The 27,637-nt window shown below is 38.9% G+C and overlaps 1 protein-coding gene across 4 annotated transcripts; it reads right to left on the bottom strand.

Annotated features, from left to right (window-relative positions):
• Nucleotides 1-270: 270 nt before the first annotated feature.
• On the bottom strand, nucleotides 271-27,549 carry LOC148997682 (uncharacterized). 4 transcript variants are annotated; one of them, XM_089119076.1, is made up of 4 exons: nucleotides 27,507-27,549; nucleotides 27,312-27,391; nucleotides 4,817-4,866; nucleotides 271-3,255 (listed from the first exon to the last, which is right to left on the bottom strand). In XM_089119076.1, the coding sequence occupies exon 4, from the start codon at nucleotides 3,244-3,246 to the stop codon at nucleotides 1,714-1,716; it is 1,533 nt and encodes a 510-aa protein (XP_088975202.1). In that variant the 5' UTR covers nucleotides 3,247-3,255; nucleotides 4,817-4,866; nucleotides 27,312-27,391; nucleotides 27,507-27,549; the 3' UTR covers nucleotides 271-1,713. The 4 variants fall into 4 exon arrangements, with proteins under 4 accessions (XP_088975202.1, XP_088975199.1, XP_088975200.1 ...); XM_089119073.1 differs by lacking the exon at nucleotides 4,817-4,866 and having other exon boundaries at nucleotides 27,507-27,525; XM_089119074.1 differs by lacking the exons at nucleotides 4,817-4,866; nucleotides 27,507-27,549 and adding an exon at nucleotides 4,010-4,258.
• Between the last annotated feature and the right edge of the window lie 88 nt (nucleotides 27,550-27,637).

Here is a 27,637-nt window from a genome sequence, read left to right as displayed (position 1 = left end):
CCCCAGCCCCTGCTCTATGCTCCTATAATCCCTAATGTACAATGTAGCTTTCATATTGTGGTTATAAGAATATGTTGTGGTTATGAAGTTATGATAAATTTGTATATTCCAGCAAGATATTTTGCTGTATTTCCAAGTTAAAGGAACATAATCATAAAAAGCTTCTGCAAAATTAAAACAGCTGTCACCATTATGTTCTGTTGGCTTACTCATTGCTTTAAGTTGTTTTTATTCTCATGTATTCCAGAAAGAAAACAGTACATGTTCATGTTGGTTTATGTATGTTTATTTAACCATTTTATTGTAATCACGTAATTAATACAATCAACTGTAAATTTCAATAAGGTACAAAGATATTTATACTCCATATCAACAGTTTCTGGCTATTTGTTGATTTTATACCAAACCTTTATAAACACCTATGTGTGATGATAGTATGCATTATATCCCCATCTAAAGCAGTCTCTAGAACTTGTTAGAACAGCAGAATGACATTATTTAGATATTATGGCTATTAGTATAATCACAAAAGCATCCATGAAATTCAACATAGCCATGCTATTCCACAATATCCCCCTCAAGTTGGTCCTGTATTACATGCACTAAGAACATTTTTAAACTTTAAAAGTTAGTAAAGGAAAAAAAATAGTACTACTACATTATAAAATTAGAATTAGTCAGACTTAAAAGCATACAAAACTTTTCCCTTTAAAAAAGTGAAATAAGAATAGTATGTTGTCCTGAAAAAGGTTATTTAGTATAGTTTTAGTAACTGAAAAATAACTGAAAGTACTTAAACAATATTCAACATGCAAAACACAACAATGGTAACAATTAAATTTAATCTAATGTAAATTATCAAGTATAATCAATTGCAGGATACAGGTGAAACTCAAAATTAGAACATTGTGCAAAGTTATAATTTTGATGATTATGGGTTACAGCTTATGAAAACCCCAAATTTGAAATGTCTGAAAATTAGAATATTACATAGTCTAATCATGCATATGTATATGTAAATATATTAGTTTCACCTTTTAATTTGAATTACTGAAATACATGAACTGTTGCACGATATTCAAATTTTCAGAGTTTCACCTGATTTGTCACACACATTGAGGGATTGTATTAACCAAATTAAAAGTTTACACACAAACATAAACAAACACAGTACATCCCTTCCTTTGCAATGAAAAAAAAAACCCTCAGCTTTCTTGTTGCATCACTGCATTAATAGGAAATGAATTACAATAATATATGAAATAAAGTGTCAGACCAAATGAAACACCGATCACCATAATAGTGAGTTCAAACAAAAACCTTGGAAAACCAACATCCATTTATGAAGTCAGCTCATGTGATGTTCTTTAAAATTTTCATTTGTATTGACAATTGAACATTTAAAATGACTTTGTAAAATTATTGAATCCAGAAGTGGAGGAAATAAGTGAAATGTCTATTAAGAATTGCCCCGCCTCAAACATCTTTTTTTTTTCTTAACAAAATGGCTCAAGGCATAGTATTGGAATAGTACAGATTACTAGATTTTTAATTGTTATATCAGCATATATATCACATCTTCTGAAGGAGACCTGTCTCCAAAGCACAACATATGCTAATGATGTTCTATTTTGATTGTTTCAGCAGGTTTGCAGCATTAACTCATTGCATTATCCGTCTTTTTTTCTGGAAATATTTGATGTACTATCCCAGTCAATTTTCTTCTTTTGCTCTCTTCTTGATCTTTTCCAGTGCTTCAGCCTTTTTAGGCTCATTTATTTCCTCCATCTTCTCAATCAGAAAATCAATGTGCTGAATTGTGTTCAGAGAAACAGCATTGAGTGCGATCATCTCCAGAGTTTCCACACAGTTAAAAGCTTCCATTACCAGCTTTATTTTCTCAATCTGTAATTCCTGCAGTTCTTCTTTCAGCTTCTGGACCACAGACACACTGCCCCCAATCTTCCCATCATATTCCTTCTTTAAATCTTCATATGTCCTCGTCTCCTTCTTTGTCTTTGTTACATATATTTTTGCTTCTTTGACATGTTTGGTGTAGTGGCATTTCTTTGTGCACACTGTACAGTGATTATCTTTCATCACACTACACCACGAGAGATCTTTGACCCACCAGCAGTCTGGATAATGACAGTTCTCCTCACAGACACTGCAGCACATCGCCTCATATGCCACAGCAGGATCAATATCAACCTTCTCTTGATAGGACACTTCAACTTCATACTCAAAGTTCTTATTGTTCTTGACATATTTCTGGTTCTGATTCAGAGCTTCCTGAGTTTGTTTCAGCTCATTTTGTTTTTGTTCCATCATTTGAACTCGTGATTGGAGATTGGAGATGTTTGAGGTCAACTGCTTCCGTTTTTGTAAAACATGCTGAGTCATCACTAAGGATTTTGGTTTTATGTTTTCAAGAAACTTGAACAATCCTCCCATTCCTCTAAAACTGAGATTCCATGATTGTTCATGGATCATTTCATATTCTTCATCAGCAGAGTCTGCCTGACAATTGTCGAACAAGAAAAACACTGGCTTACTCTTGTCATTCACTGCACACTTGATTTTAGCCTCTTTAACAGCTGTCAGGGCATCTCTTGGTGGCATTCCATTTGAGTGTGTGAAGAGCAAAACAATGTTTTCAGCAATATCTCTTCCAAATAAGGACTGAACAGCATCAAATATGTATTGTTGAAACTCTGAGAGTCGATTTTGTGCTGCTTTAATCACCAGACACACTGCATCTACTTCATTGATCCCTTCTTTGGATCTACTTAAACTAAGCAAACTCATGGCAATATTTTTATCTTTCTCAACTCCACGTGTGTCTCCGTATCCTGGACTGTCGATGATTGTTAGATCAGTTTGACTCTCTTGTAGATAAAACCCATAAACAGTGATGCTGGAGGTCTGACTGTGAACTGATGTTCGGTCACTCTGATCATCTGTGATCTCAAACCAAACCTTGTCTTTTCTCTGAACACCCAACATGTAGTTGATCATCGTGTTGATTAGGGTTGTTTTTCCAGTTCCTGATTCTCCCACCATCAGAATGGTTTTATGGGTTTTTTTTGTGTCTCTCTCACCAAAGGTAATTTTCCTGTACGGTTCAGATTCATCCAATCTGTCTGAACTTTTTTGCAGATGATATTGAGCTGGATTTCCATCTTTAATTAAGATGGCTTTCTTGATGACTTCCATTTTGTTCAATTCTTGACTTAAACTAGTCATTTTTCCCCTCTGTAATGTTATAACAGAAAAACATGTTATTTTAAACTGCTTGTAATATGTTATGGCTGTACATATATTTCTTTTATCAAACAACTTTAATTCACATTAACATTGTATGTTAACACATCAAGCATTTACCATACAGCATGAAGTTGAGGACATTGGAAAAATGAATATTATTTTAATATCAAAAATGGGTTCGAAAAATGGGCGAGACAAGGCAGGCAAAAACATAGTTTTTTTTTTTTTTTTTCACTGGTCAATTTTGAGATTTTGGGCTATTCTTCAATAACATGCCTTTCAGACTTATGCTGAAAAAAAAGTCTAAAATACACATTTAGGTCTTTATTTTACTACACTTTGTCTGTTTGCGTGTGTAGATTTTGCCTAAACTCATCAAAAGTTGGCATTCTAAATCATAACATCGCTGTCCCTGCCATCACATATACCGTTAGAAAGCTCTCCCTCTCATTTGTAATGCTGTCGGATCCAAATATGGAACAGGTAATTTCCTGTTTATCAGCAACCAATCATGAAGTAAAATGGGTGTTCCGGGCAAGATGGCGGAGTGAGTGCATGTGCGTGATGGAGCTGTTCACCCTAAGACATGCATATTAGTGAATCATAGTTACTTTAGATTTGTTTTTGGAGATACATTAACACTGAGTTGAGTGCACCGTCTCTATTTATTGTTAAACTTGTATCATGTAAAATTTTCGCTTCTTAACGTCACACGTGAGGAAAACCTCGGCTAATGGCTTACCTAGCTAGCAAACCACTACTTCAGCAGCATGCAGGTACCGATAGACAATCCGCTTGTCAACAACCTACACGACTACTGTATGGCGGATGTTTCCGGTGATCTCCCTCGGGGACCCAGATTTCCCCTCTCTCCCCATAACTCCTTCCTCAACTCCCTCCAAAAAAAATGAAGCCGCGGTGCTCCGTGGATCTAGACAGTGCAGATATTGTGCAAAGAATCTCAGTCATCTTCAACACGAGAATCGACTCTCTGGAAAAGAGTAAGGAGAAAATGATTTCCAACAATACTCTAAAGATTGAGGGGCTAAAGAAGACTGTTGATTTTGCCTGCGCTGAGATTCGTGAAGTGAAAGGTAAAGTGACACACATTGATGACCGAGTCAACATGGCAGAGAAAAAGACGATCCTTCTGGAACAACGAATCACTGAGCTGGAAAACTATTCGTGACGTTGGAACCTGCGTCTCTACGGTATGGCTGAAAACGTAGCAGATCAAAACGTCCACCAAGAGGTTATACACATCTGCCAGTCAATCCTACCGGAGCACAAGGCCAAACTCCCTGATGTTATTGACTCAGTGCATCGTCTGGGACAACTAAAGAAAGGTACCACCGAGCCTCGAGGGATAATTCTACAGTTTAGTGCTCGTATTTACCGCGACACTGTATGGAAGGCTGCAAAGAAGTCCACCTTCCTGCAAAACAACAAGCTACGTTTTGCCGAAGACCTGTCCCCAGCCGTCAGAGAGCGAAGAATGGTGTTGTGGCCACAGGTGGCTAAAGCGCGAGAACAAGGGAAGGCTGCTTACTTCGTGGGTGGTCGTGCTTTTGCCAACGGGGCTGAACTTTTTCCAGTTACCTGAAAGTGGTAAACGTCACACCTGTTAACATGTGCCTTAAGTCGAGTTAAGCCATAATATCCTTAATACTTGTCATCCACTCTGTTTTTCTAAGGGAAAAAATGTGCACTTTATAAGAATTTTGAGCACTTTAATGACACTCAACTTAACATACCTTCAAGACAACTTTTATTACTCCTGTTCAATTTATTCAATATTCAATATTCTGTAGGCTAACATTTTATGTCTACTGATTGCTAATAACTTTGTGTTAAGTTGTCGTCTGAAAACCTAGATATCTCTTTAGTTTTCACTGTATCACTAAGTTTCGTTTTGCACCTTTCATTTAAGTTAAGTGGTGCAGCTCCTTACAGTATGGTTAAAGTTTAATTTAATCCAAACTTTACTTTTTGCATTGTTCTATTTGTTGTTGTTAATACGTCTTTATCTATCATTACTCTTAATGCCAGGGGGATAAGGAATATTGTTAAGCGCAAGGCGTTATTTTTGTTTGTCAAGCAGCACAAATCTGATTTCTGTTTCATTCAAGAGTCACACTCAGTTCCGGAAGATGGTAGATTATGGAGATCCCAGTGGGGAAATGATCTGTGGCAGGCTCACGGGTCTGAACATTCTGCTGGTGTTGCGACTCTAAAATATAACTTTCCAGGAACTATTCTTCTATCTGTCACTGATACTTCAGGTCATTTTATTTTTCAAGTATTAACCATTGAAAATTTTACATTGATAGTTATCAACATATATGGTTATAATTCTAACCATGAGACGACATATTGCATGAGACTTTAGAGAAACATATACAAAATTCCCTTAATAACTTTCCAAATTCAGGTATAGTAATAGGGGGGGATTTTAACATGATTCTGGATCACAATATTGACTGTTGGCCTCCACGTGTTTCCACTGCAGTAAATGCTAATTTAACTTTATTTATGCAAAAATTTAATTTGGTTGATGTATGGAGATTTAACAATCCTGACATAAATGCTTTTACTTGGAGTAATAGAAGTGCCACCAGACGTTCACGATTGGACTACTGGTTAGTTTCTGATCATTTGAATATTGATAAAATCTCAGTTAATATCATCACAACCCCATTAACAGATCATAATGCTGTCTACATATCTATCCCATTACAATCTGCCCCTTCCTCAAGATGTAGGAATGCCTACTGGAAATTAAACAGTTCGCTTCTAAAACGTGATGAGGTAAAATCAGACATTAAAAAAATAATATTGAAATTCTGGAATAAAGCAATATCCGAGGGTGCTTTTGGTAGCAATTGGGAACTTCTGAAATTTAAAGCTGGCCAATATTTTAGGTATATTGGTAGTATGTTATCTAAAATCGTAAATTGAAGGAAGAAAGAGTGGTCTCTAATATATTTACCTTTTACCAGAAGGACCCTGCAGATATATCAGAAGAGGAACGGTTAACTTTAATTTCGGAACAACTTAAATTAAATGAGATTTACTCCAACAAAGCAAAAGGTGCCTTTATAAGGTCAAGAAAAAGATGGATGGAAGAAGGGGAGCAGAACTCTGCCTATTTTTTCGGCTTAGAAAGATATCATGGGAAACTTAATTTAATCAACTTAATATTAATAATACTGTAACTGATAATCCAAAAAATATAGCTTTTTTTCTGTGCGGAATTCTATAGAAATCTATACAAATCCAAATATTGCCATCAATCATCCACTAAATTCTTGAACTCTCTGATCGTCACTCCGATCTCTCAAGATGATAGGAAACTCTGCGATGACCCTATAACTTTGCAGGAAATTACTTTTGCAATTGAACATTGTAAAAATAACAAATCTCCTGGAGTTGATGGCCTGTCTGCAGAATTTTATCAGGCTTTTACACAAGACTTAGCGCCCTTTCTGCTTGAAGTAATATTAGAAAGTATTGAAAAAAGTTTTCCCCCCTCACTGACCCAAGGCTTAATTACGTTAATCCCCAAACCTAAAAAGGATTCACTGTTTATAGAGAATTGGCGACCTATCTCTTTATTCAACACCGATTACAAAATTTATGCCTCAATTATTGCAAAATGTTTAAAAAATGTTTTCGACCCTATTATTGATGATATCCAATCAGGTTTCATGAGAAATAGACACACCTCAAATAATAATCGGCTTGTCTTATATAATTGATTATTCATTTTTATGTCCTGATGATAGCTTTATCTTTTTCTTAGACTTCTATAAAGCCTTTGACACAGTAGAGCATAATTTTATATTTAAAACCCTTGAGAAATTTGGTTTTGGGGATTTTTTTTTTTTTTTTTTTTTTGTAATGCTGTTAGAACATTGTACTGCAATGGCAATAGCTCTATCAAATTAAAAAGTGGGACATCACTGAGATTTGAGTTGCAAAGAGGCACCTGACAGGGCTGCCCTGCCTCCTTTTACCTATTAATTTTGTGTACTCAACTTCTTTCCACTCATATTAAAAATAGTGCTTTAAAAGGTATTTCAATTGCAGATAGAGAAGTTATTCTCTCCCAACTAGCAGATGATACTACATTATTTTTTAAAAATGCCAGCCAAGTACCAATCGCTATCAAAACAATAGAGTTATTTTCCGCAGCTTCTGGACTTTGCTTAAATCTGAAGAAGTGTGAACTTTTTCCCTTAAAGAAAGCGATACCTCCCAGATCTCTGTAGCATACCGATCAAAGATTATTAAAAATGAGGAGGATAGATGCTCTGTAAACTTTAATTTAATTAGTGATAAGACAAAGAAAAAGTTAAATCAATGGCTGCAGAGGGATTTATCCTTGAAAGGACGAGTTTTGTTGACAAAGGCAGAAGGTTTATCCCGTCTTACATATGCAGCTATCCGCTTATTTGTCAACAAAAAAGCTCTGTAATTCAATTGATAAGTTTCTTTTCAATTTCATTTGGAAAAACAAGACTCATTATGTGAAAAAATCTGTTATTATGAACACTTTTGAACGTGGTGGTCTAAACTTTCTTGATTTTACAACCCTCAATTATACTTTTAAAATAAATTGGATAAAATCCTACATCTACCTGGAATTTTATTCCAAACTATATTTTAGGTTGGTGGTCTAGATTTTTTACTTTTATGTGATTATAAAATAGAAAAAATTCCCCTAATTTTATCGAAATTCCATAAACAAATGCTCTTAGTATGGTCATTAATCTACAAACATAATTTCTCCCCACATAGGTGCTTCATCTGGAATAATCAGCTTATTAAATTCAAGAATAAATCCTTATTTTATAAAGCCTGGTTTAATAATAACATTTTTCTAGTAATGGTTTGTAATGCTAAATTATTCTGAATTCCTTCGAACTTTTGGCATTCCAATCACCCCAAGAGATTTCGCAATTGTTATGGATGCCATCCCTTCTGGTATCTTAACTCTCTTAAAAGGGACTGGAAAACCCGTTTGCCTACCAGCTTTGGACCCTAAGTTAACCTCAGTTGGTAATATTTGTTTCGCAATCACAACGAGGAATAATAATAGGAATATTCACTCTTTATTCCAGAGAGATGTCACATGCATCCCTAATGTTGTTCCCTATTAGTCTAACTTTGTTGATAACCTGAATTGGGGGATTATTTGGACCCTTCCTTACAAATACCTCCTTAAGAAGAAAGTAAGAGAAATCACTTTCAAAATGATACATAGGTATTATCCTGCTAAGCAATATCTTCTGAGGTTTAAGCTTGACATTTGTGTTGACAGCTCTTTCTGTGGACTAGTTCCTGAAACAATGGTACACCTGTTCTGGCAATGTCCCTAAACCATTAGTTTCTGGAAAGATCTGTCCCGATATATATTTCTGTTAAACTCATCTCTGATTTTTCTTTGCTATGGAGGGATGTGCTGTTTGGTCTCCATGTTGACAAAGGTAAAAAACAAAAAGAAATATACTTAATTAATCTATTGATCATTTTAGAAAAATATCATATTCACAAAGCCAAATTTAGTAATTCAAAACCTTCCTTTATTGCTTTTGATAATGAGACGGAACAGTACATCAAAATGATCCATTTATGATTCACAAAATAAGAAGGCTGCTAAAACCATTCAGTTATGCTCCATCTTTAATGTATTAATGTATTTATTTGAAGCTCCCCCTGGCTCTGTTTTTGTTTAATATTGTGTTTTCTGTATTAATGACTTTATTTGTGTCTTACTGTGTGTACTGTTTTGTTAAGATTTAATAAAAAAAAAAAAAAATGAAGTAAAATGGCCGATTAACTCGAAATGCGCAATCTCATTGGCTAATGCCAATTTCTGACAACGTGATTTGTTCAGAGTCGTCAAATGACGCGCTCTGACATTATATAGATCACATATACATATACTATAATTTACACACTAGGCCTATATCTACAAAACAATTACACATTTCAGTTTTTGTATAATATAATACTAAACAAATCTGTAATTGTGGGATCCTAAAAATGATCCAAAATGCATATTTGAGAAAATACATAACGAGCCAATGTTTAAAACTCTGCTTGCCGTAGCTCGATTTAATGCGGTAAGCTTGTAATAATGTTTTTAATTCCAGTGGTACTGGTGGATTTCCACAGGAGATTCAAGCATTTCTTTGCGTCATTACGTCACATCTGTACACATAAAGAACAGTCTCGGCTAGTAGACTATATTAAGTCATTACGTCACATTGTAGCCTACTAGCCGAGATTTATAGTCTTTTCTCACAGCACTGGATATAATTAAATATCATTTGGTTGGCGGATCCAGAAAGGTTCAAACGACAATCACCAGCGACAACAGATTCACCCGCTGTAAAATGCAAAAGACTTCGTTCGGACTTCACAGTGGCTACAGAAAAAAAAGAGACTGCAAACGGACCCATGCGAAAACAAGGATACATATCGGAAGGACATTACATGTAGTCACGCAATGCTTGCTTACGTTGTTAACATTAACAACTTGAGAACAAAGCATAATTTGCACAGTTTTGCGTGATATGATAACTGATTCAGCGCAATTTACTGCAATGTCAGAACCAGAACAAAAGTGGATGTTTTTTACTTGTTCAGATGAAATTTTCCGGTGAAAATTCTTATGTTGGTCATACTTCTAAAAAAAATAATCTGTGACTCTGAATGCCAGTATCCACACCGGCGCGGTGACTGACAGCCTCACACTCTCCTCAAACATTCTGATCATCAGTGCTTTGCCGTGTCGAGGGTGTTAAAGTACAACTCACGTAATACACATAGATAGTTTTGAACAGGCTGGTTATGTATTTTCTGAAATATGTATTTTGGGTCATTTTTAACCCAAAAAAAGCTACGGACTGCAGCTTTAATTTCAGAGTTAATTCAACAGCAGTGATGTAGATTCAACAACAAGTTTAACGTTGATTCAACAATATTACCATTGATTATATTTGTTAATTTCAATATTGATTCAGCATCTGTGATGTAGAATCAATCATAGTGTAATGTTGATTCAATAGCATTACCATTTTTTGTTAAACAGCTTCAACATTAACTGAGGATGCAAGAGTGATGGTGATAAAATATGCACTCTGTAATGCGAAATCAATACTATTACCGTTGATTTGTTGAAATCTAAACACTATTTCAACATTAACTGAGGGTGCAAGAGTGAAACTAAAGCAACATCAATTTGTAACGTTAATTCAACACAATTAGCGTTGACGCATAAACACAGACTGATTGTTTCAATGGTTACATGCTGGGTATTCACAGATTTAAACTTTCCGGACCAATAAATCGAGCTAAATGTTGTTAAAACATGAATGACACCCATTTACAATCATGGTAACGCAGACACTGAGCTACAACTCAATTTTCCTCAAAACAAGCTTTATAATATTAAATTGATCTAGAAGTTAGTTTACACATCACTGGTCTCCCACTCGTCACACTTCAGCACTTAGTTCGACAAGTAATAGCACATAAAATAAGTAGGCATATTCTTCTCACAAATTATATTGTTTTTGAGCTTTTTTTTTAGCCAAAGCTAGCTTTGCATGATAGTTGCTTATTGAATTTGATAGCAATACATCTGTCACGGTGTTGAGCAGGCAGACGAGCAGACTGAGTCCAGAATCACGATGAAGATATATTTATTATATAAATACAGGCATGAAGACGGGGTACACCAAGTAACATCAAACATTGACCGACAAAGACAGACTGAAGGAGGGAGAACTAAATACACAGAAGAATCAAACATAATGAGGTGAAGACAGGTGAAACAGATGAACAGGACGCTGAACGGGAGGCTGATGAGGGAGTGAGTTCAGGTGTGCAGACGAGAGGATCATGGGAAGTGTAGTGCTGGAGACGCGGACAGGATGGTGCAGACGAAGGGCTGTGACAACATCGTATAACAGTGAAGTTATTGATTATTTTTCCAATAAAAGGTGAAGTTATTTAAAAAAAAAAATTAATAATCATAAAAATTGTACAATTTGTGTTGTAGTATAACCAGCAGAAAAGCAGTGATGTGTGAACTGAATTTGGTGTCATTACAGTGTTTCAGTGAAGTTATTGAATATTTTTCATAACAAAATGTGCAAACGGGTTTTGGTTTTGCACTTTGCAGATGGTCCCTTATTCGAAACTTGTCTTTCAACCACCTACTTTGAGACATTTATATTACAAAACTCTTTGTGGAAAATTGGGTTGTAAATCGTGGTTGTGACGCTGTGCGGAGAAATAGTGCCGAGGCTGGATCCAAACGCAGTGTAGCTTTATTAACAAACTTAGGAACAGGATACTAGAAGCAGGACTCGAGAATTCAAAAACACCAATGTTCACATACATAAATTCAACAACCAACAAAGACAGGGCAGAAACACAGGGCTTAAATAATCCAGGACAAACGAGCTAGACAAGGTAACAAGGGGGCGTGAGAAATGAGAAACACCTGGGATAACTAGACAGGGAACAACTGAATACAAATTGACAAGACACAAAACCACATCATGACATAGCCCACCCCCTATGGGCGGCTCCTGACGCCCATAAAAAACAACAAAAAGTTCAGGAGGGCGGTGAAGCGGAGACGGTCTTGGGGGAGGGACGGAGGGCCAGGCCCGTGCAGAGGAACGGGACCAGGAGGTAGCCAAGGCGGGCCTGGGCCACAGAGCGTGGGCATACCAGACTGGGCCGGAGACCAGGGCGGAGCAGGACGAGGCGGAGGCCAGGGCGGAGCAGGAAGAGGCAGAGGCCAGGGCGAAGCAGGACGAGGCCAGGGCCAGGGCGGCGCAGGACGAGGCCAGGGCCAGGGCGGAGCAGGACGAGGCCAGGGCGAAGCAGGACGAGGCCAGGGCGGAGCAGGACGAGGCCAGGGCCAGGGCGGAGCAGTACGAGGCCAGGGCCAGGGCGGAGCAGGACGAGGCCAGGGCCAGGGCGGAGCAGGACGAGGCGAGGTCCATGTCTCCATGGCCCTCACAGGGTACCTACTGCCCCCCCCCCCCCCCCCAAAAAAAAAAATACTTGGGGAAATCCACAGGGATTTGAAGGGCACAGCTTGAACAGAGCTTGAAGGGCACAGGCAGGGCGAGGTGCAGAGGCGGGGCCGGCAGGGCGAGGCGCAGAGGCGGGGCCGGCAGGGCAAGGAGTCTGGGTACGCTCACTGGGGCCTGGCGAACCGAACGAGTCCTCCTTCTCCTCCTCCTGCGGCGGCGCGTCACAGGGCTAGACACACTCGCTGGGCTGGACAACTCACTCACTTGAACAGGAGATTCAGCGCTCACTTGAACAGGAGATTCAGCGCTCACTTGAACAGGAGATTCAGCGCTCACTTGAACAGGAGATTCACTCGCGGGGCTCACGTGAAGCACGGCTGGGCTGACGTGAAGCGCGGGCTTGTTAATGCACAGGTGAAGCGCAGGCTCGTCGTGGCTGACGTGAACCAGCGGTGAAGACGACGAGGGCTTCGCGGGTAATGTGAACTCGGGAGATGTCGAGTAGAAACGAGCCAGTAATGGAGAAGAGGTCCTCCAAGGAACAAGCCCGAGCTATATACCGGTCAAGAGTCCAGTTGGGTAGGTCCCGCGGCATCCATCGAGCGATCCCATAATCCAGCCCATTCAAAAACAGGCCCATGAGCTGGATATCATCTAGCGCTCCCAGATGGCAAATGGACAGTACCTTTGGACAGACTGGCCCTCTTGCAAGAATGACGACAGGTATTCTCCCAGAGCCCGGTTGCTGACAACTGCTGGACCCATTTTGAGGTTGGTTGTTCTGTGACGCTGTGCGGAGAAATAGTGCTGAGGCTGGATCCAAACGCAGTGTAGCTTTGTTAACAAACTTAGGAACAGGATACAAGACTAGAAGCAGGACTCGAGAATTCAAAAACACCAATGTTCACATACATAAATTCAACAACCAACAAAGACCGGGCAGAAACACAGGGCTTAAATAATCCAGGACAAACGAGCTAGACAAGGTAACTGTAGTGTTAAGGGGTTTTAGAGGAGAGGAAGTGATGTTGGAAGGGGGGCTGGAAAAAGGGCACTTTAATAAAGTCATGCTATGACCACACAGGAAGCACTTAACTCTACAGTAACAAGGGGGCGTGAGAAATGAGAAACACCTGGGATAATAACTAGACAGGGAACAACTGAATACAAATTGACAAGACACAAAACCACATCATGACAGTGGTCTACGTTACTATGATTGTAAATGGGCGATATAAACGATATGCAATATAAACGGTACAAAATTGGTCTACGATATGGATTTTAATTCTATTGCATCGCAATAATGCATGTTGACGCAAACTACCAGCAAAATTTAGAGCCACGAGCTGCATCCAACTGCAACACATCATCGTATTCGTCATCTTGAATAAACATGGTTGAAATCGAAAATGGAAGAGCTGGTTAAAAAACCAGTACAACATCCATTGGTTTCGGATTTAAGCCATCCAATGAGCAGCAGCAAATTATACTCTGTAGGGGTAACAGCTCTGACTAACGCCTGTTTCACACATATTCCGTTTGCAGCGAATAGGGTGTTTATTTTTTCCGTACCCATGTTAACAGGCCTGGATGCGGTGCGGCAATGCGTACAGGTGCAGTGCGTATACAGCAGTGCAGCGGTCGTTTCGAAACAGTCTATTTTTGCTGTGCTGTGCGTGCTGAATTAAAGTGACAGCGCATGGTTCATGGTCAAAATGAACATGGATTGATATGAAAATATAGTAATCTTAAAAGTTTTTTACTATTTTTCAATCATTTTCTTTTTAACTTTAACCCTTGTAAACTGTTCGATTTCTGTGCACACCGTTTATAGACCGGGTCAAATTGAGCCTAATTGGATTCAATACAATTCCTTAAAAATCACACTATGAAAAAAAACCCCCAAAGATTTAGATACAAACTGTAAACTTTTAATATCAACATTTGTCAAACATTACAAAACAACATTTCTGAAAATATAATTCATGAAAAAAAAAATTAACCATATTTTAAAACAGTTTTATTCTGACAAAATTTGGAAATAAACAGTATACTAACTTTTATGCATATATTTTACGTTTAAATTTTTTTTTTTTTACATTTTATGCTTTGAACATCATAACTGAACAATTCAATTTATATATATATATATATATATATATATATATATATATATATATATGTATATATAAAATGAAGTATAATGAAAATGTTTCATTCTAATGTGCATGTGTATCTAAAAGTGCTCTAACCAAACACAATTGAAAAAGCTAAAATTACAGTGTTTAATTATTTATCAAATTTATCAAATTATTTGCAAATTACAGATGAAAATCTTTGTCAGACACAGAGTAAAATAAGCTCTCATTTCTATATTCAATCTGAAATACCTAGCTTTTAACCAAAATGTTTGTGGGATTTTCAAATGCAGCATTACAGAGTCAAAAAATTTATAAAAAACATTTATTGTATGTATGTTTTTGTTATGTTTGGTTTCTCAATCCCCTGTGAGTGAATAATGAGCTTTCGCACAATTTTGCTTAGTGTGGCATGAGACTTCAACATAGAAAGCAGAAAAAATAGCTCCCAAAGATTGACAGTAAAATAAGTAATTAAATGTTTTTTATTTTGTGTCTGTACAGTTGCTATTGAATTTGACCTATTGACCTATGGGGGTCAAACTGACCCGCGAACACCACAAACGTAATATTATTATTTTTTGTATATGTCAATACACAGCAGCATGTTCAAACTTTGCATGCATGTTCATGATGATAGATAAAAAAAAAAGTCACAAAATATCAAGAAAAAAAACAAAGGTTTAATATTATTTCGGGTAACTTGAAATAAATAAATGATAGCTCATTTTTGCCATCTCTGGCTGACAAAATATTTTTCTGTATTGAAACGTATGGAAAAGCTATTTTTTTTTTTTTTTGCTTAATACGGTTGTAAAAATACAAAATAACAACATATAACCAAACATTGTTATTATTTTGGGTTGGTACAGTTGCTTTAGAGCTTTAAAATATGTGGGTCAAATTGACCCGCGAACATCACAAACGTAACAGTAATTTTGTTTGTATATGTCAAAACACATCAGCATGTTGAAACTTTGCATGCATGTTCACCATGATAAATGAGAAAAAAAGTCACAAAATATTAAGAAAAAAAAAACAGTTAACCAGTATTTCCAACAACTAGAAAATGTAAACGGGTTAAACTGATCTGCAACATAACACAAGGTAATTAAAGCAAGGAAACTACACAGTAACATTACCTCAGCAACACGGCATAATGGATGCACTTGTCTCTTTGTGAAACAAGTTCTTTGTGACTGCAATATTTCTTGTTAAAAAAAAGATTTAAATGCAAAAGAAAAGGTATGAGAGAGGTGTTTTTGTCAATTGTGATTTAATTTAAAACGTTTGCGATGTTACCATAAATGTATAAATGTTTTGCCACTTGCTTGAGCAACTTAATATATAAATCTATGTAGAAGGAATACTACGTTTTTAAGCGTAGGCCTATTAAGTTTAAAAGTGAATAGCCTAAGAGTGAAAGAGTGCGTATTACTACTGTCTGTATACAAATAGAATCGCAATGCTGAAACTCTTTTATATTATTTTATAAAAGACACTGATAATAAAAATAGTGATTTGAAATAAAAATAGAGGATTAATGTTGTTTGTCGTCCAGCCGTAGATCAGTTGCACAGTGCAAACGCATGTGAAAGCACAATAGCGCGTGCTGCTCCTGCACCACACACACACACACACCGCAACACACACCACATATGCACTGCACACGGAGTATATGTGAACAGGCATGCACTAAAGTAAAGAAACCCAATACTTTAAGCTTATTCTTTGTTAAAGTCTCTGCAGCTAGTGTACTTGAATTTTATTCATCTGCAACATTATGTTGTATAACTACAGTTTTGCATAATAAATGTTCTCAAAACGTTTCTTTTTAAAACAAATACATTTAGCAGTTTAGCTTTCCTTAATGTCTATCTAACCTGTTGTGATGGTTCTATTATAATTTATATATCGTTATATATATCGTGATATATATCGTTATCGCAAGAGGCTGCAATGTATATCACAATATGGATTTTAGGCCGTATCGCCCATCCCTACTCACAGGTAATCGGGGGAACGTGGAGGCATAAAGTCAAGGGAGAAGCCCATAGAGTTTTAAATTTTAAACCCGGAGGCAAGCAGTTGAGTTTGAATTTGAAAGCACCACCTTTTATTATGTTACAAATTTTTTTAGTGAGATTTGTCCAATGCTTGTATTATTTGGTTCAAAAATGTAAATAAAATGTTTAAATGGAAAACTCATGTTTCCTTGTTTACCTAATAAAATGAGGGCCTATATTGTTTTTTGTATAGGTGTATGTTATAGTTTTTAAATGTTTCTATTAGACCTAAATAAGTGTCAACCAGTTTACATTACTATTTGTGACATCAGGTAGCCTATTAAATTATTTCTTCACCCCCGCATTGTGTGTTCATGTTATAATCTGCGTATGTAGCCTTTATGGGATGAAAATAGTTTCAAATATTAAACATTCATTGCTGCATTACTATAAAAAAAAAATAAAAATAAAAAAACTGCTTTAAATCTGTGCAATAGGCTAGAACCTGCAGCAGGCTTAATTCAAAAATTATTAAAAATACCCAGCAGAGAAGTGATATAAACATTTGTTTAAATACGCTCTTGAGCACATTAATAATTTGCCATAGATCGACATAACATATGTTTTAGTAAAAAAACAACAACAACAAAAAAAGTTTTTGCAATATCAGTGATTTCATGCAGTCATGCCCATTGCTCACTAAAAGTGGCAAACTGCTCTAAAAACTGCTCCCAAACTAAAAAACTGCTCAATATTAAAGCTTATAAAATATTACTTTTTGTAAAGCTGATTTGAAACGATATGAATTGCTTCTTTTACTTGGTCCTCCATGAGTGCGACCAAAGGAGAAACCACAACGACCACAAGCTTTTCATTGCGTCCCATCTTCTTAGCGACCATCGGAGCTACGTTATACTTTTGCCGAATCATTTTGGAAGGACGTCAAAAATATCTTTCCGATCGACAAATGCCTTGATTGCAGTTTTCTGTTCGTCTATTAAAATTAATGCGCTGTCTATTTATTTTACAACAGACATGACAGCGGAATCTATACATCTCAATTCTCCAGCTGCAGTCATCTTTGAGGGAAACCAGTTAAGTGCTCTTTGATAACGTGTCGTATAAAGCCCGCCCTGGCAATTTGATTGGCCCGAACATTTTTTGACTGATCATAATTACTCCTCAATGGATCGAGTCCAGACCGAACTTCCAGACCAAAAAATGTTGTGGGCGGGGTTCGGGCTGGCATCCAGGCTGGCCGTAGCGAGTAAACGGGAGGAAAATGGTTCAACACGTAAGCTATAAAACCTGACAAATGTGTTAGGTGTCGCCCAGCCCGCAGCTCTGCAGATATCTGTCAGCGAGGCGCCTTGCGCCAAGGCCCAGGAGGAAGCGACACTCCTAGTGGAGTGGGCCGTCAACCTGGGAGGGCAAGGAACGTCCTGGGAATCATAAGCCCAGACAATAGCATCCACTAGCCAGTGGGCTAACCTCTGCTTGGAGACAGCCTTCCCCTTCTGCTGGCCTCCGTAACAGATGAAGAGCTGCTCTGAGGTCCTGAAGCTTTGCGTTCTGTTTACATAACAAAGTAGTGCATGTATGGGACAGAGAAAAGCCATGGCTGGGTCTGGCTCCTCCAAGGGCAGCGCTTGCAGGTTCACTCCCTGATCTACAAATGGAGTTTTAGGAACCTTGGGCACATATCCGAACCGGAGTCTCAGAACAACGTGAGAAAGGCCCGGTCCGAACTCTAGGCACGATTCGTCGACCGAAAAAGCCTGCAGATCCCCGACCCTCTTGAAGGAAGCCAGAGCCAATAGAAGAGCAGTCTTTTCATACAAAATGTTTAGCTCTATATCATTTAAGGGCTAAAATGGGGGTCTTTGAAGCGCTCTCAGCACCAGGGCTAAGTCCCAAGAGGGTACAGGGTGCAAATCACGAGGGGGAGTTCACTTTTGAAAAAAACTTTTGCTTATAATTTTCTCACCCCCATGTCAAAGATGTCCATGTCTTTCTTTCTTCAGTCGAAAAGAAATTAAGGTTTTTGATGAAAACATTCCAGGATTTTTCTCCATATAATGCACTTTACTGGTAACCAAACGGTTCAAGGTCCAAAAGAAACTTTCAGTGCAAACTGTTCAAAGGGCTTTAAACGATTCCAGACGATGAATAAGGGTCAAAGTTTAAGTTTTATAAGCTCAAATGGTCGCCTTGCTCTGTTCTGTGAGGCGCGTTCGTGACTCTCCTGTTCGAACTCGTTTATCAAAATGAACTCATCTTTTTTGTGTCATTTGGTTCATTCAACAAACAAAATTAACGAATTGACTCTGGAAAAGATTCGTTCATTTTGATGAACAAGTTCGAACAGGAGAGTCACGAACGCGCATCACAGAACAGCAAGGCGACCATTTGAGCTTATAAAACTTAAACTTTGTTATTTTTTTAAAATGAATGATCGTTTCGCTTGATAAGACCCTTATTCATCGTCTGGAATCGTTTAAAGCCCTTTGAACAGTTTGCAGTTTGCACTGAAACTGTCTTTTGGACCTTGAACCGTTTGGTTACCAGTAAAGTGCATTATATGGAGAAAAATGGAATGTGTTCATCAAAAACCTTAATTTCTTTACGACAGAAGAAAGAAAGACATGGACATCTTGGATGACATGGGGGTGAATAAATTATCACCAAAAGTTTTTTTAAAATTGAACTACTCCTTTAACGAATCTGATGATCAGGTCGTGCTTCCCTAACGAGTTTCGGTCAATCACATCATGATGGGCGGCTATTGCGGCCACATATACTTTGAGGGTGGAGGGAGACAGCCTTCGCTCCAACCCGTCTTGTAAGAAGGAAAGCACGACACTGATCGGGCAAGTTCGGTGGTCTTCCCAGCGGGAAGAGCACAAAATGACCAACAGGTTCCACTTCAACGCATAGAGGGTTGAGCGCAACCGGGATGTGAACAGCACGACGCGACCTCAGAAACTTCTGACTCCATAGGAGGAGATGACGGGCGAGTTGCGACATACGGCAGGAGCGTAGACCACAATGATGATTGATGTACGCAACGGCCGCAGTGCTGTTTGAATTGACCAGTACGTTCTTGTGACGAAGCAACCCTTTGAGGCGGCACAAGGCTAATCGTACTGCTTGCAACTCTAGGCAGTTGATATGCCAATGCAGCTGAGGCCCCGTCCACAGACCTGAGACTGCATGCCCGTTGTACGTGGCCCCCCATCCAATGGCTGAGGCATCTGTGGAGACTACAGCATGCCTGGACACCTGGACTAGGGGCACTCCGGCCCGTAGAAACGCAGGGTCCGACCAAGGGATGAAGGTTTGGCGACAGTGGGGGGTGACTTTGAACTGGAACGTGCCACTCTGCCACGCCCATCTCGGGACTCGATAATGAAGCGGAAGCGCTGAAGCGGTCTCATATGCAACAGGCCAAGCGGTGTTACTGCGGCTGCGGCTGCCATATGCACCAGGAGCCTATGAAATTGCTTCAGTTTGACCGCTGACCTGCCTCGAAAGGACCTGAGGCAGTTGACCACTGACTGGACGCGCTCCTTGGTGAGGTGCGCAGTCTGGTTGACCAATTCCAGCTCCATATCGAGATAAGAGATCCTCGGCGTGGGGCAAAGTTTGCACTTGTCCCGGTTGACCTGAAGCCCCAAATGGCAAAAGGGAGGTTCTGGAGCACCAGGTCCCTGTGATCGCACAACAGATCTCGCGAGTGAGCCATTATGTGAACGACATGTTCTCTCATGGGAACAATGGCCACCTCCACGACCTTCGTAAAGATGCGGGGCGACAGGGCCAGGCCGAAGGGTAGGACCTTTTACTGATATGCCCGACCCTCAAACGCAAACCGAAGAAACGGTCTGTGTCGAGGCAGAATCGAGACATGAAAGTACGCGTCCTTCAGGTCGATCGCTGCAAACCAATCCTGGGGACGGATGGAAAGTAATTGGAAAAGTAACCTTTGTATATATTCAGCGTAGCACTAATAGAAAGGCTATTAAAACTGTCAGTTTATGTTCTCTCTTCAAAATATTTGAGTAATGTAAAGGCCCGTACACACCGGGACGAATATCAGCGCGCGTTATTCGTCAGCGTTTTTCAACGCGTTTTTTGTGTTCACACCCAAGCGTTTTTCGCTGACGATGAGCTGAGTGAACATGCAAATTCATTCCCTGACATTAGATGGCGCTTAATGTAAAACAGAAATAATAATAGAATACTATACTAGGATGATCATAAACATGCTTGTAATAATAGAATACTATACTAGGATGATCATAAACATGCCGCCCACACCACAATGACGTCATTTTTGGCGCGCGCCCTTCGCGCTCTTGCAAACGCGTCGAGTATAAACAAGGCTTGAGGCGTTCCCCATTGCGTCATTCGACGTATTGTTGAGTTCCCTTCGAAAGGGAACAGACTATTCTCTGCTTATGTAATCCATTTGAAATGTGCATTTCTCTCTGGCTCATTCACAAGTGATCGCGAGTCAGGTCAAGAAAGACTATCTCTTGTTTTATGTTTTAGAAAAACACATGTTAATTGAAGCCAAGAAAGACGGTCTTTTGTTTTATGTATTTATTTATGTTAAGTGAATAAAAAGAGAAAGACTGTCGGTCTTCTGGGCTGTGACATTTCTGCTTTTCTTTTGTTTAAACCGATTCTCAAGGTCGGACATCCGGGACTTTTACTCCTGTGCGCGCATAGCAACGCGGCGAAGGGTAAAACAAACAAGCCCCCGCCATTAAGCTACACGAAAGCGGGAGATAAATACGCGTCTAAAATGAATCTAAATAGAAATGTAATCTCAAATGAATGGACAAATTGAGGGACAAATCAAAGAATAACAAAATAATACCACTGCAGGGATGGCCACTCAATTTTCTGCTATGTTATGACATTGCTATGCATAATGGTCGGCAGCTCTACACCGATAAGCAACAATGAAATGCACTAGTATTTTTGTGTTAGCCTTTTTTGGCTTTTTTCTAATAAACTGTGTCCCTCACTGACATTGTAGCTACAAGTTGTGCCACTGACAGACTGAGCTCATTACAGCAACGCCACTTTGTAACACAGTGCTTTTGAATGAACAGTTTTGTTTTAATGAATAAAAAAAATCGATAACATAGTTAATATGTAATCGATGCTTGATTGGTATTTAAACATGACTGCAAGTGTAGGACACATGGTATGTACACATGGTGTTCAGGGGATTTGATGAGGTGGGCCATGCTTTTGGGTTGTTGTACCAAGACTCAGCTGGATGCCGATAGGGACAAGATTGTAATGTTAAACCTACAAGCGACAGCTTTCTGTTGTACCTGGTCAATGCAGGCGCTAGGAGACTGTCTATATATTGATACGACATTATGTAATAACAGATGAAGAAGATATAAATTCATATAGTTAGCTGCTAGCGCCTTTCACAGACATGTAACGTTAGCAAGTCACAAAGCCTTACATGAGTGTTTTATTATTCACTTCTCACCACCGACATATATACATCCGCATACACAGATATCATTCATTATTAATACAAAGTAGTCCGTTAGTATCCATAACTGACATAATCCACAGCAAAACTTCTGTGAATAGATACCTTTTTGATTTGCCTCGGGCATTCGGTTTGTTTTACCCTTCGTGGCCGGTTGCTATGCAGGTCACATGATTAGTGACGTAACGCCGACCGCAAGAATACATTTATCCATTTGTCCTGTTCTGTCAATCTGCGTGAAATATACAATTGAGCCCATTACAAAGGGCAGAGGAAACGGGTCGATTCTCTCCCGATAACAGTCCAATTAGCGGTAAATAAACATTTCAACTTTAAATGTATGAAATAATAGGATTTTTTCGCTTATTCGTTTTCTTTTGGACATTCATATGTTGGTGTTTTGATATTATTTTAAAAAAATGGCGTAAAAGGTTATTAGCCTATATGTTACGATAGTTATTAGGGCCCGAGCACTAACAGTGCGAGGACCCTATTGAAACTGTTAGGATTATTTTATTTTATTTTATTTTATTTTTTTTTATTTATTTTTTTTTCTGCAAAGTAAGTGCCATTTTCGGGGCCGCAACATGCTCAAAAACTTACCAAATTTGGCACGCATGTCAGGACTGGTGAAAAATTTCGTATTTTGTGGGTTTCGCAGATGGGCGGGGCAAAATGGCACGCTAGCGCCACCTAGAAAATTGGAAAAAATTTGCCCCTCGTCCACGTTCAACCTACATGCACGAAATTTGGTGGGGACGTGTATCATATCAAGACGCACAAAAAAGCCTCAAGAACCCATACCCTAAACTCGACAGGAAGTCCGCCATTTTGAATTCGGCGACCGATTTGGGACGATTTACACACTCCGTACTTTAACGAACTCCTCCTAGGGATTTAGTAGGATCAACTTCAAATTTCTGATGTGCCTTCTAAAGGCATTGACGATGAAAAGATGTGCTATCTGCGCGTTTTCGTCGATGGGCGTGTCCGTGGCGTCGATGATTCGCCATGAAACAGGAAGTTGTAGTAACTTGGCTGTAAATGCCCAGATCTGCACGAAATTTAACACATTTGACAAGAGTCCCGCCCTGATCAAATCTACATGCCGACATTCACCCACAGTCATAGCGCCACCTGCTGGCAACAGGAAGTGGCCTTTAACGAAGCAGTGTGGCAAATGCACAGCCGCACTGGCTGAGCTGCAGAAAATGAAACGCGGCCGCCTCAGACCCCGACGTGCTACAGGTGCGAGGGCCCGCCCATCGCTGCTTGCAGCTTTAAATTTTTTTATTTTTTTATTTTTTTTATTTTTATTTTTTTCTGCAAAGTAAGTGCCATTTTCGGGGCCGCAACATGCTCAAAAACTCACCAAATTTGGCACGCATGTCAGGACTGGTGAAAAATTTTGTATTTTGTGGGTTTCGCGGATGGGCGGGGCAAAATGGCACGCTAGCGCCACCTAGAAAATTGGAAAAAATTAGCCCCTCGTCCACGTTCAACCTACATGCACGAAATTTGGTGGGGACGTGTATCATATCAAGATGCACAAAAAAGTCTCAAGAACCCTTACCCTAAACTCGACAGGAGGTCCGCCATTTTGAATTTGGCGGCCATTTTTGGACGATTTACAGACTCTGTACTTTAACGAACTCCTCCTAGGGATTTAGTCGGATCGACTTCAAATTTCTGCTGTGCCTTCTAAAGGCATTGACGATGTAAAGTTGTGCTATCTGCGCGTTTTCGACGATTTGCGTGTCCGTGGCGTCGATGATTCGCCATGAAACAGGAAGTTGTAGTAACTTGACTGTAAATGCCCAGATTTGCACGAAATTTTACACATTTGACAAGAGTCCTGCCCGGAACTAATCTACATGTCCACATTCACCCACAGTCATAGCGCCACCTAGTGGCAACAGGAAGTGACCTTTAAAGAAGCAGCCCCCGTCGCATGTTTGACCGACATGTACGTAATTTCTGTGGTACATCTACCATGTCCAGACGCACAGAAAAGTCTCTTGGAGCGATGCCCTGAACTCAACAGGAAGTCGGCCATTTCTAATTTTACCGCCATTTTTGGATGATTTACTCATAACGTACTGTAACTAACTCCTCCTAGGGATTTAGTCGGATGAACTTCAAATTTCTGCTGTGCCTTCTAAAGGCATTGACGATGTAAATTTGTGCTATCTGCGCGCTTTCGTCGATGGGCGTGTCCGTGGCGTCGATGATTCGCCATGAAACAGGAAGTTGTAGTAACTTGACTGTAAATGCCCAGATTTGCACGAAATTTTACACATTTGACAAGAGTCCTGCCCGGAACTAATCTACATGTCCACATTCACCCACAGTCATAGCGCCACCTAGTGGCAACAGGAAGTGACCTTTAAAGAAGCAGCCCCCGTCGCATGTTTGACCGACATGTACGTAATTTCTGTGGTACATCTACCATGTCCAGACGCACAGAAAAGTCTCTTGGAGCGATGCCCTGAACTCAACAGGAAGTCGGCCATTTCTAATTTTACCGCCATTTTTGGATGATTTACTCATAACGTACTGTAACTAACTCCTCCTAGGGATTTAGTCGGATGAACTTCAAATTTCTGCTGTGCCTTCTAAAGGCATTGACGATGTAAATTTGTGCTATCTGCGCGCTTTCGTCGATGGGCGTGTCCGTGGCGTCGATGATTCGCCATGAAACAGGAAGTTGTAGTAACTTGGCTGTAAATGCCCAGTTCTGCATGAAATTTTACACATTTGACAGGAGTCCTGCCCTGAACAAATCTACATGCCCACACACCCACAGTCATAGCGCCACCTACTGGCAACAGGAAGTGACCTTTAACGAAGCAGCGTAGCAAATGCACAGCCGCACTGGCTGAGCTGCAGAATATACAATGCGGCCGCCTCACACCCCGACGCGCTACAGGTGCGAGGGCCCGCCCATCGCTGCTTGCAGCTTTAATTTTAGGCTGTTTACATTGGAAAATAACTGAGATTCTGCGGCACCCCTAGCCAGTTGTCACGGCAGCACCCCAGGCCGCGGCACCCACTTTGAGAACCACTTACATATGGGTGAATAAGCTCTCTGACAGTGTCATATGGGTTATGTAATGTCATTTTTATTAAAACATATTATTAAAATATAAAAACACGTCTGTATTAAAGAAAAAAAATATTGATAAACACACATGTAATTAAATGTAATTGGAATGTAATTAAATAACACTTTGGGTGTCTTGTTCATTATATTTATTTTCATATAAAAGCAACAGAACTTAAATTACATCCAGCTTATTAGCAGCACCATGCACGAGCGTGAATCCCGTGATATCCGCCTTTGATCCCGGACCGATCTCACAGCTGTCTGATCCACTGCGAGAAGCGAGTCTGTCCGGCTTTCCTGCGCTTTTTTCACTCCTTCTCTCACAGCCGCCTACTCTCGCATACATTTCAGGCGCGGCAAAGGGGCGCATCTCAAACAAGCCTTAATAATACAGCAAACCTGTATTATTATTACAGTGGCAAGGGGGCGCATCTCAAACAAGCCTTAATAATACAGCAAACCTGTATTATTACAGTTCTGAAGGAAAATCAAGTAGCCTACGTAGGAGGGCGGAACAAGCTAGAAACCACCCCCAAATGTTTCAAAGTTATTCTTGCCACTATAACTTATGGCTTCCCAAAGACAAGTTTATTTGCAGACAATGTTGAGCCCTGATATATTTGTATGATTCATTTAAGCCTTTTCATTTGCTTGTCCTTCGGTTGGTCATTCACTTTTTTTTATAAACATGTATTTATTGAATTTTTACAATTAACAAGGATTACATTTACATTTAACAAATAAATTTAACAAAGCGTTTAACAATCAAACTATAAAAGAAAAGAATCCACTCCCCCCACCCCCAAGAAAAAAAAAAAAAACAACCAACGCACTGGATAACGACATTATATAATAATCATACATAGCTTAGGAAATACAGGCAATTAGGTATATATGACCTTCAAGTTTCCAGAGTTTCCTCGGCCTCACAATTCTCCAAAAATGCAAGAAAGGGATTCCAGATCTCCTTAAATTCGGCTGATTTCTTTTTCATTGTGTATGTTAACTTTTCAAGGATAAGGCATGTTGATAATTCTTTCAGCCATCGACCAATAGAAGGGCTCTTGACATCTTTCCAACAGAGAGAGATCAAGCGTCTAGCTTGTGGTTGGTCATTCACTTGTCCGAGTAAAAAAATATGCTTGTCCAGGAAAAAAAAAGTTTTTTTTATGCGTGTTGTAAATACAATTTATTCCAAATCAATATTATCATCACTGTTGACACATCCTATTTAAATCTGCATATGTATGATATTTTAACCTTTATAAAGGGCATTTTACCCTAATCATTTTCAATATAGCCGCTTCATCTTTCATTTCAAATTCTTAAATTTGATCAATACATTAGGCTAATATAGAATAATAAGATGCTAAACGCACCAATCAAATGAAATAATTTACACAGACAAAAATACAACTGCATCACGTAAAATTTAGATCTTAAATATTTTTTGAACACAAAGAAATGTAAAGAATCATACTTTTAAACACGAAACTAAACCACCAGGCCTAGGTGGCGTCAGGCGACGTCTTAATGAGCGAGTCATTTATTCAAACGAGTCGTTCAAACGGCTGATTCAGGAATGGAACACGGTTGAGTGTTCCTGTGAGATGCGTTATGGCTCTGCTGTGATCGTTCCAAACAACAACAAATCAATATTGCGTCTTAAATGCAAGTGACTTAATATTAGCCTAATATAATTGTTTATTGAACTGTAATATAAATCAATGTCACATTTTGAATTGTGATGGTAGCCGATTTGGGGCTCTTGATCCACACATGCTAGCACGAAACTTATATATTTTAGTTTTGTAATATGCACGCAAAAAATTTTTGGCGTGTAAATGGCACGAGAAATAACTTTAAAATTAGTTTCAAGAGATCTGGCTCTATAGGCTATAAGCATACCACCAATAATAAGGGAACACATTTTTTCAAGAAAATACTATCAGTTTTTCTACTTCAAAATGTCAAGTTTAATTCATTGTGTTACTTGTGGTTTCTTTGTAATTGTTTGTGGTACAGGCCTAGCAATTTTGATGTGAAATTGTTTTTACTCCCAACTTTTCCCCCCTATAGGCTAGCCTATATAGCCCAAATATCAAAATTAAATGGATGAAGACGAGAAAGTATAACGCCCAAGTAACAGTAAAATTAAAACAGACAAACTAAAAAGGCAGTGGATATATGATGATGTATTTTTACCTTTCAAAGAACAGAAGTATAGAATATGTCTTAACTCGTTCAAACGGTGGAGGTCTTCAAGGTTACCCAGGAAATTGATGCTAATAATAAAAAAAAAAACATGTAAATAAATGTAAAAAAATATTTACCTTATTTCTCTTATGCATTGTATATACAATATTAGACTATGTTATAATTCAGTAAAATTGTACTTACAATATGTTCTGTGTAAAAGTCTGTCCTACTTCAACCGATAAGAACTAGGCTATACAAAGAACAAGATCAGAAAGCGCTTTTATAGGCTACGAAGCCAACACCTATTACTGAAGATCATGTGATTTATAGGA

The sequence above is a fragment of the Pimephales promelas genome, chromosome 2 (assembly GCF_988280905.1).
Source record: "Pimephales promelas chromosome 2, fPimPro1.hap1.1, whole genome shotgun sequence".
Taxonomy (NCBI): domain Eukaryota; kingdom Metazoa; phylum Chordata; class Actinopteri; order Cypriniformes; family Leuciscidae; genus Pimephales; species Pimephales promelas.
Note: the sequence above shows the minus strand (reverse complement) of the source record. Positions and strands in the feature narration are given on the sequence as shown.

Bases quoted from the DNA above. Each gene is read 5' to 3' on its own strand.
- LOC148997682 (XM_089119076.1), bottom strand. From the start codon at position 3,246: ATGACTAGTTTAAGTCAAGAATTGAACAAAATGGAAGTCATCAAGAAA.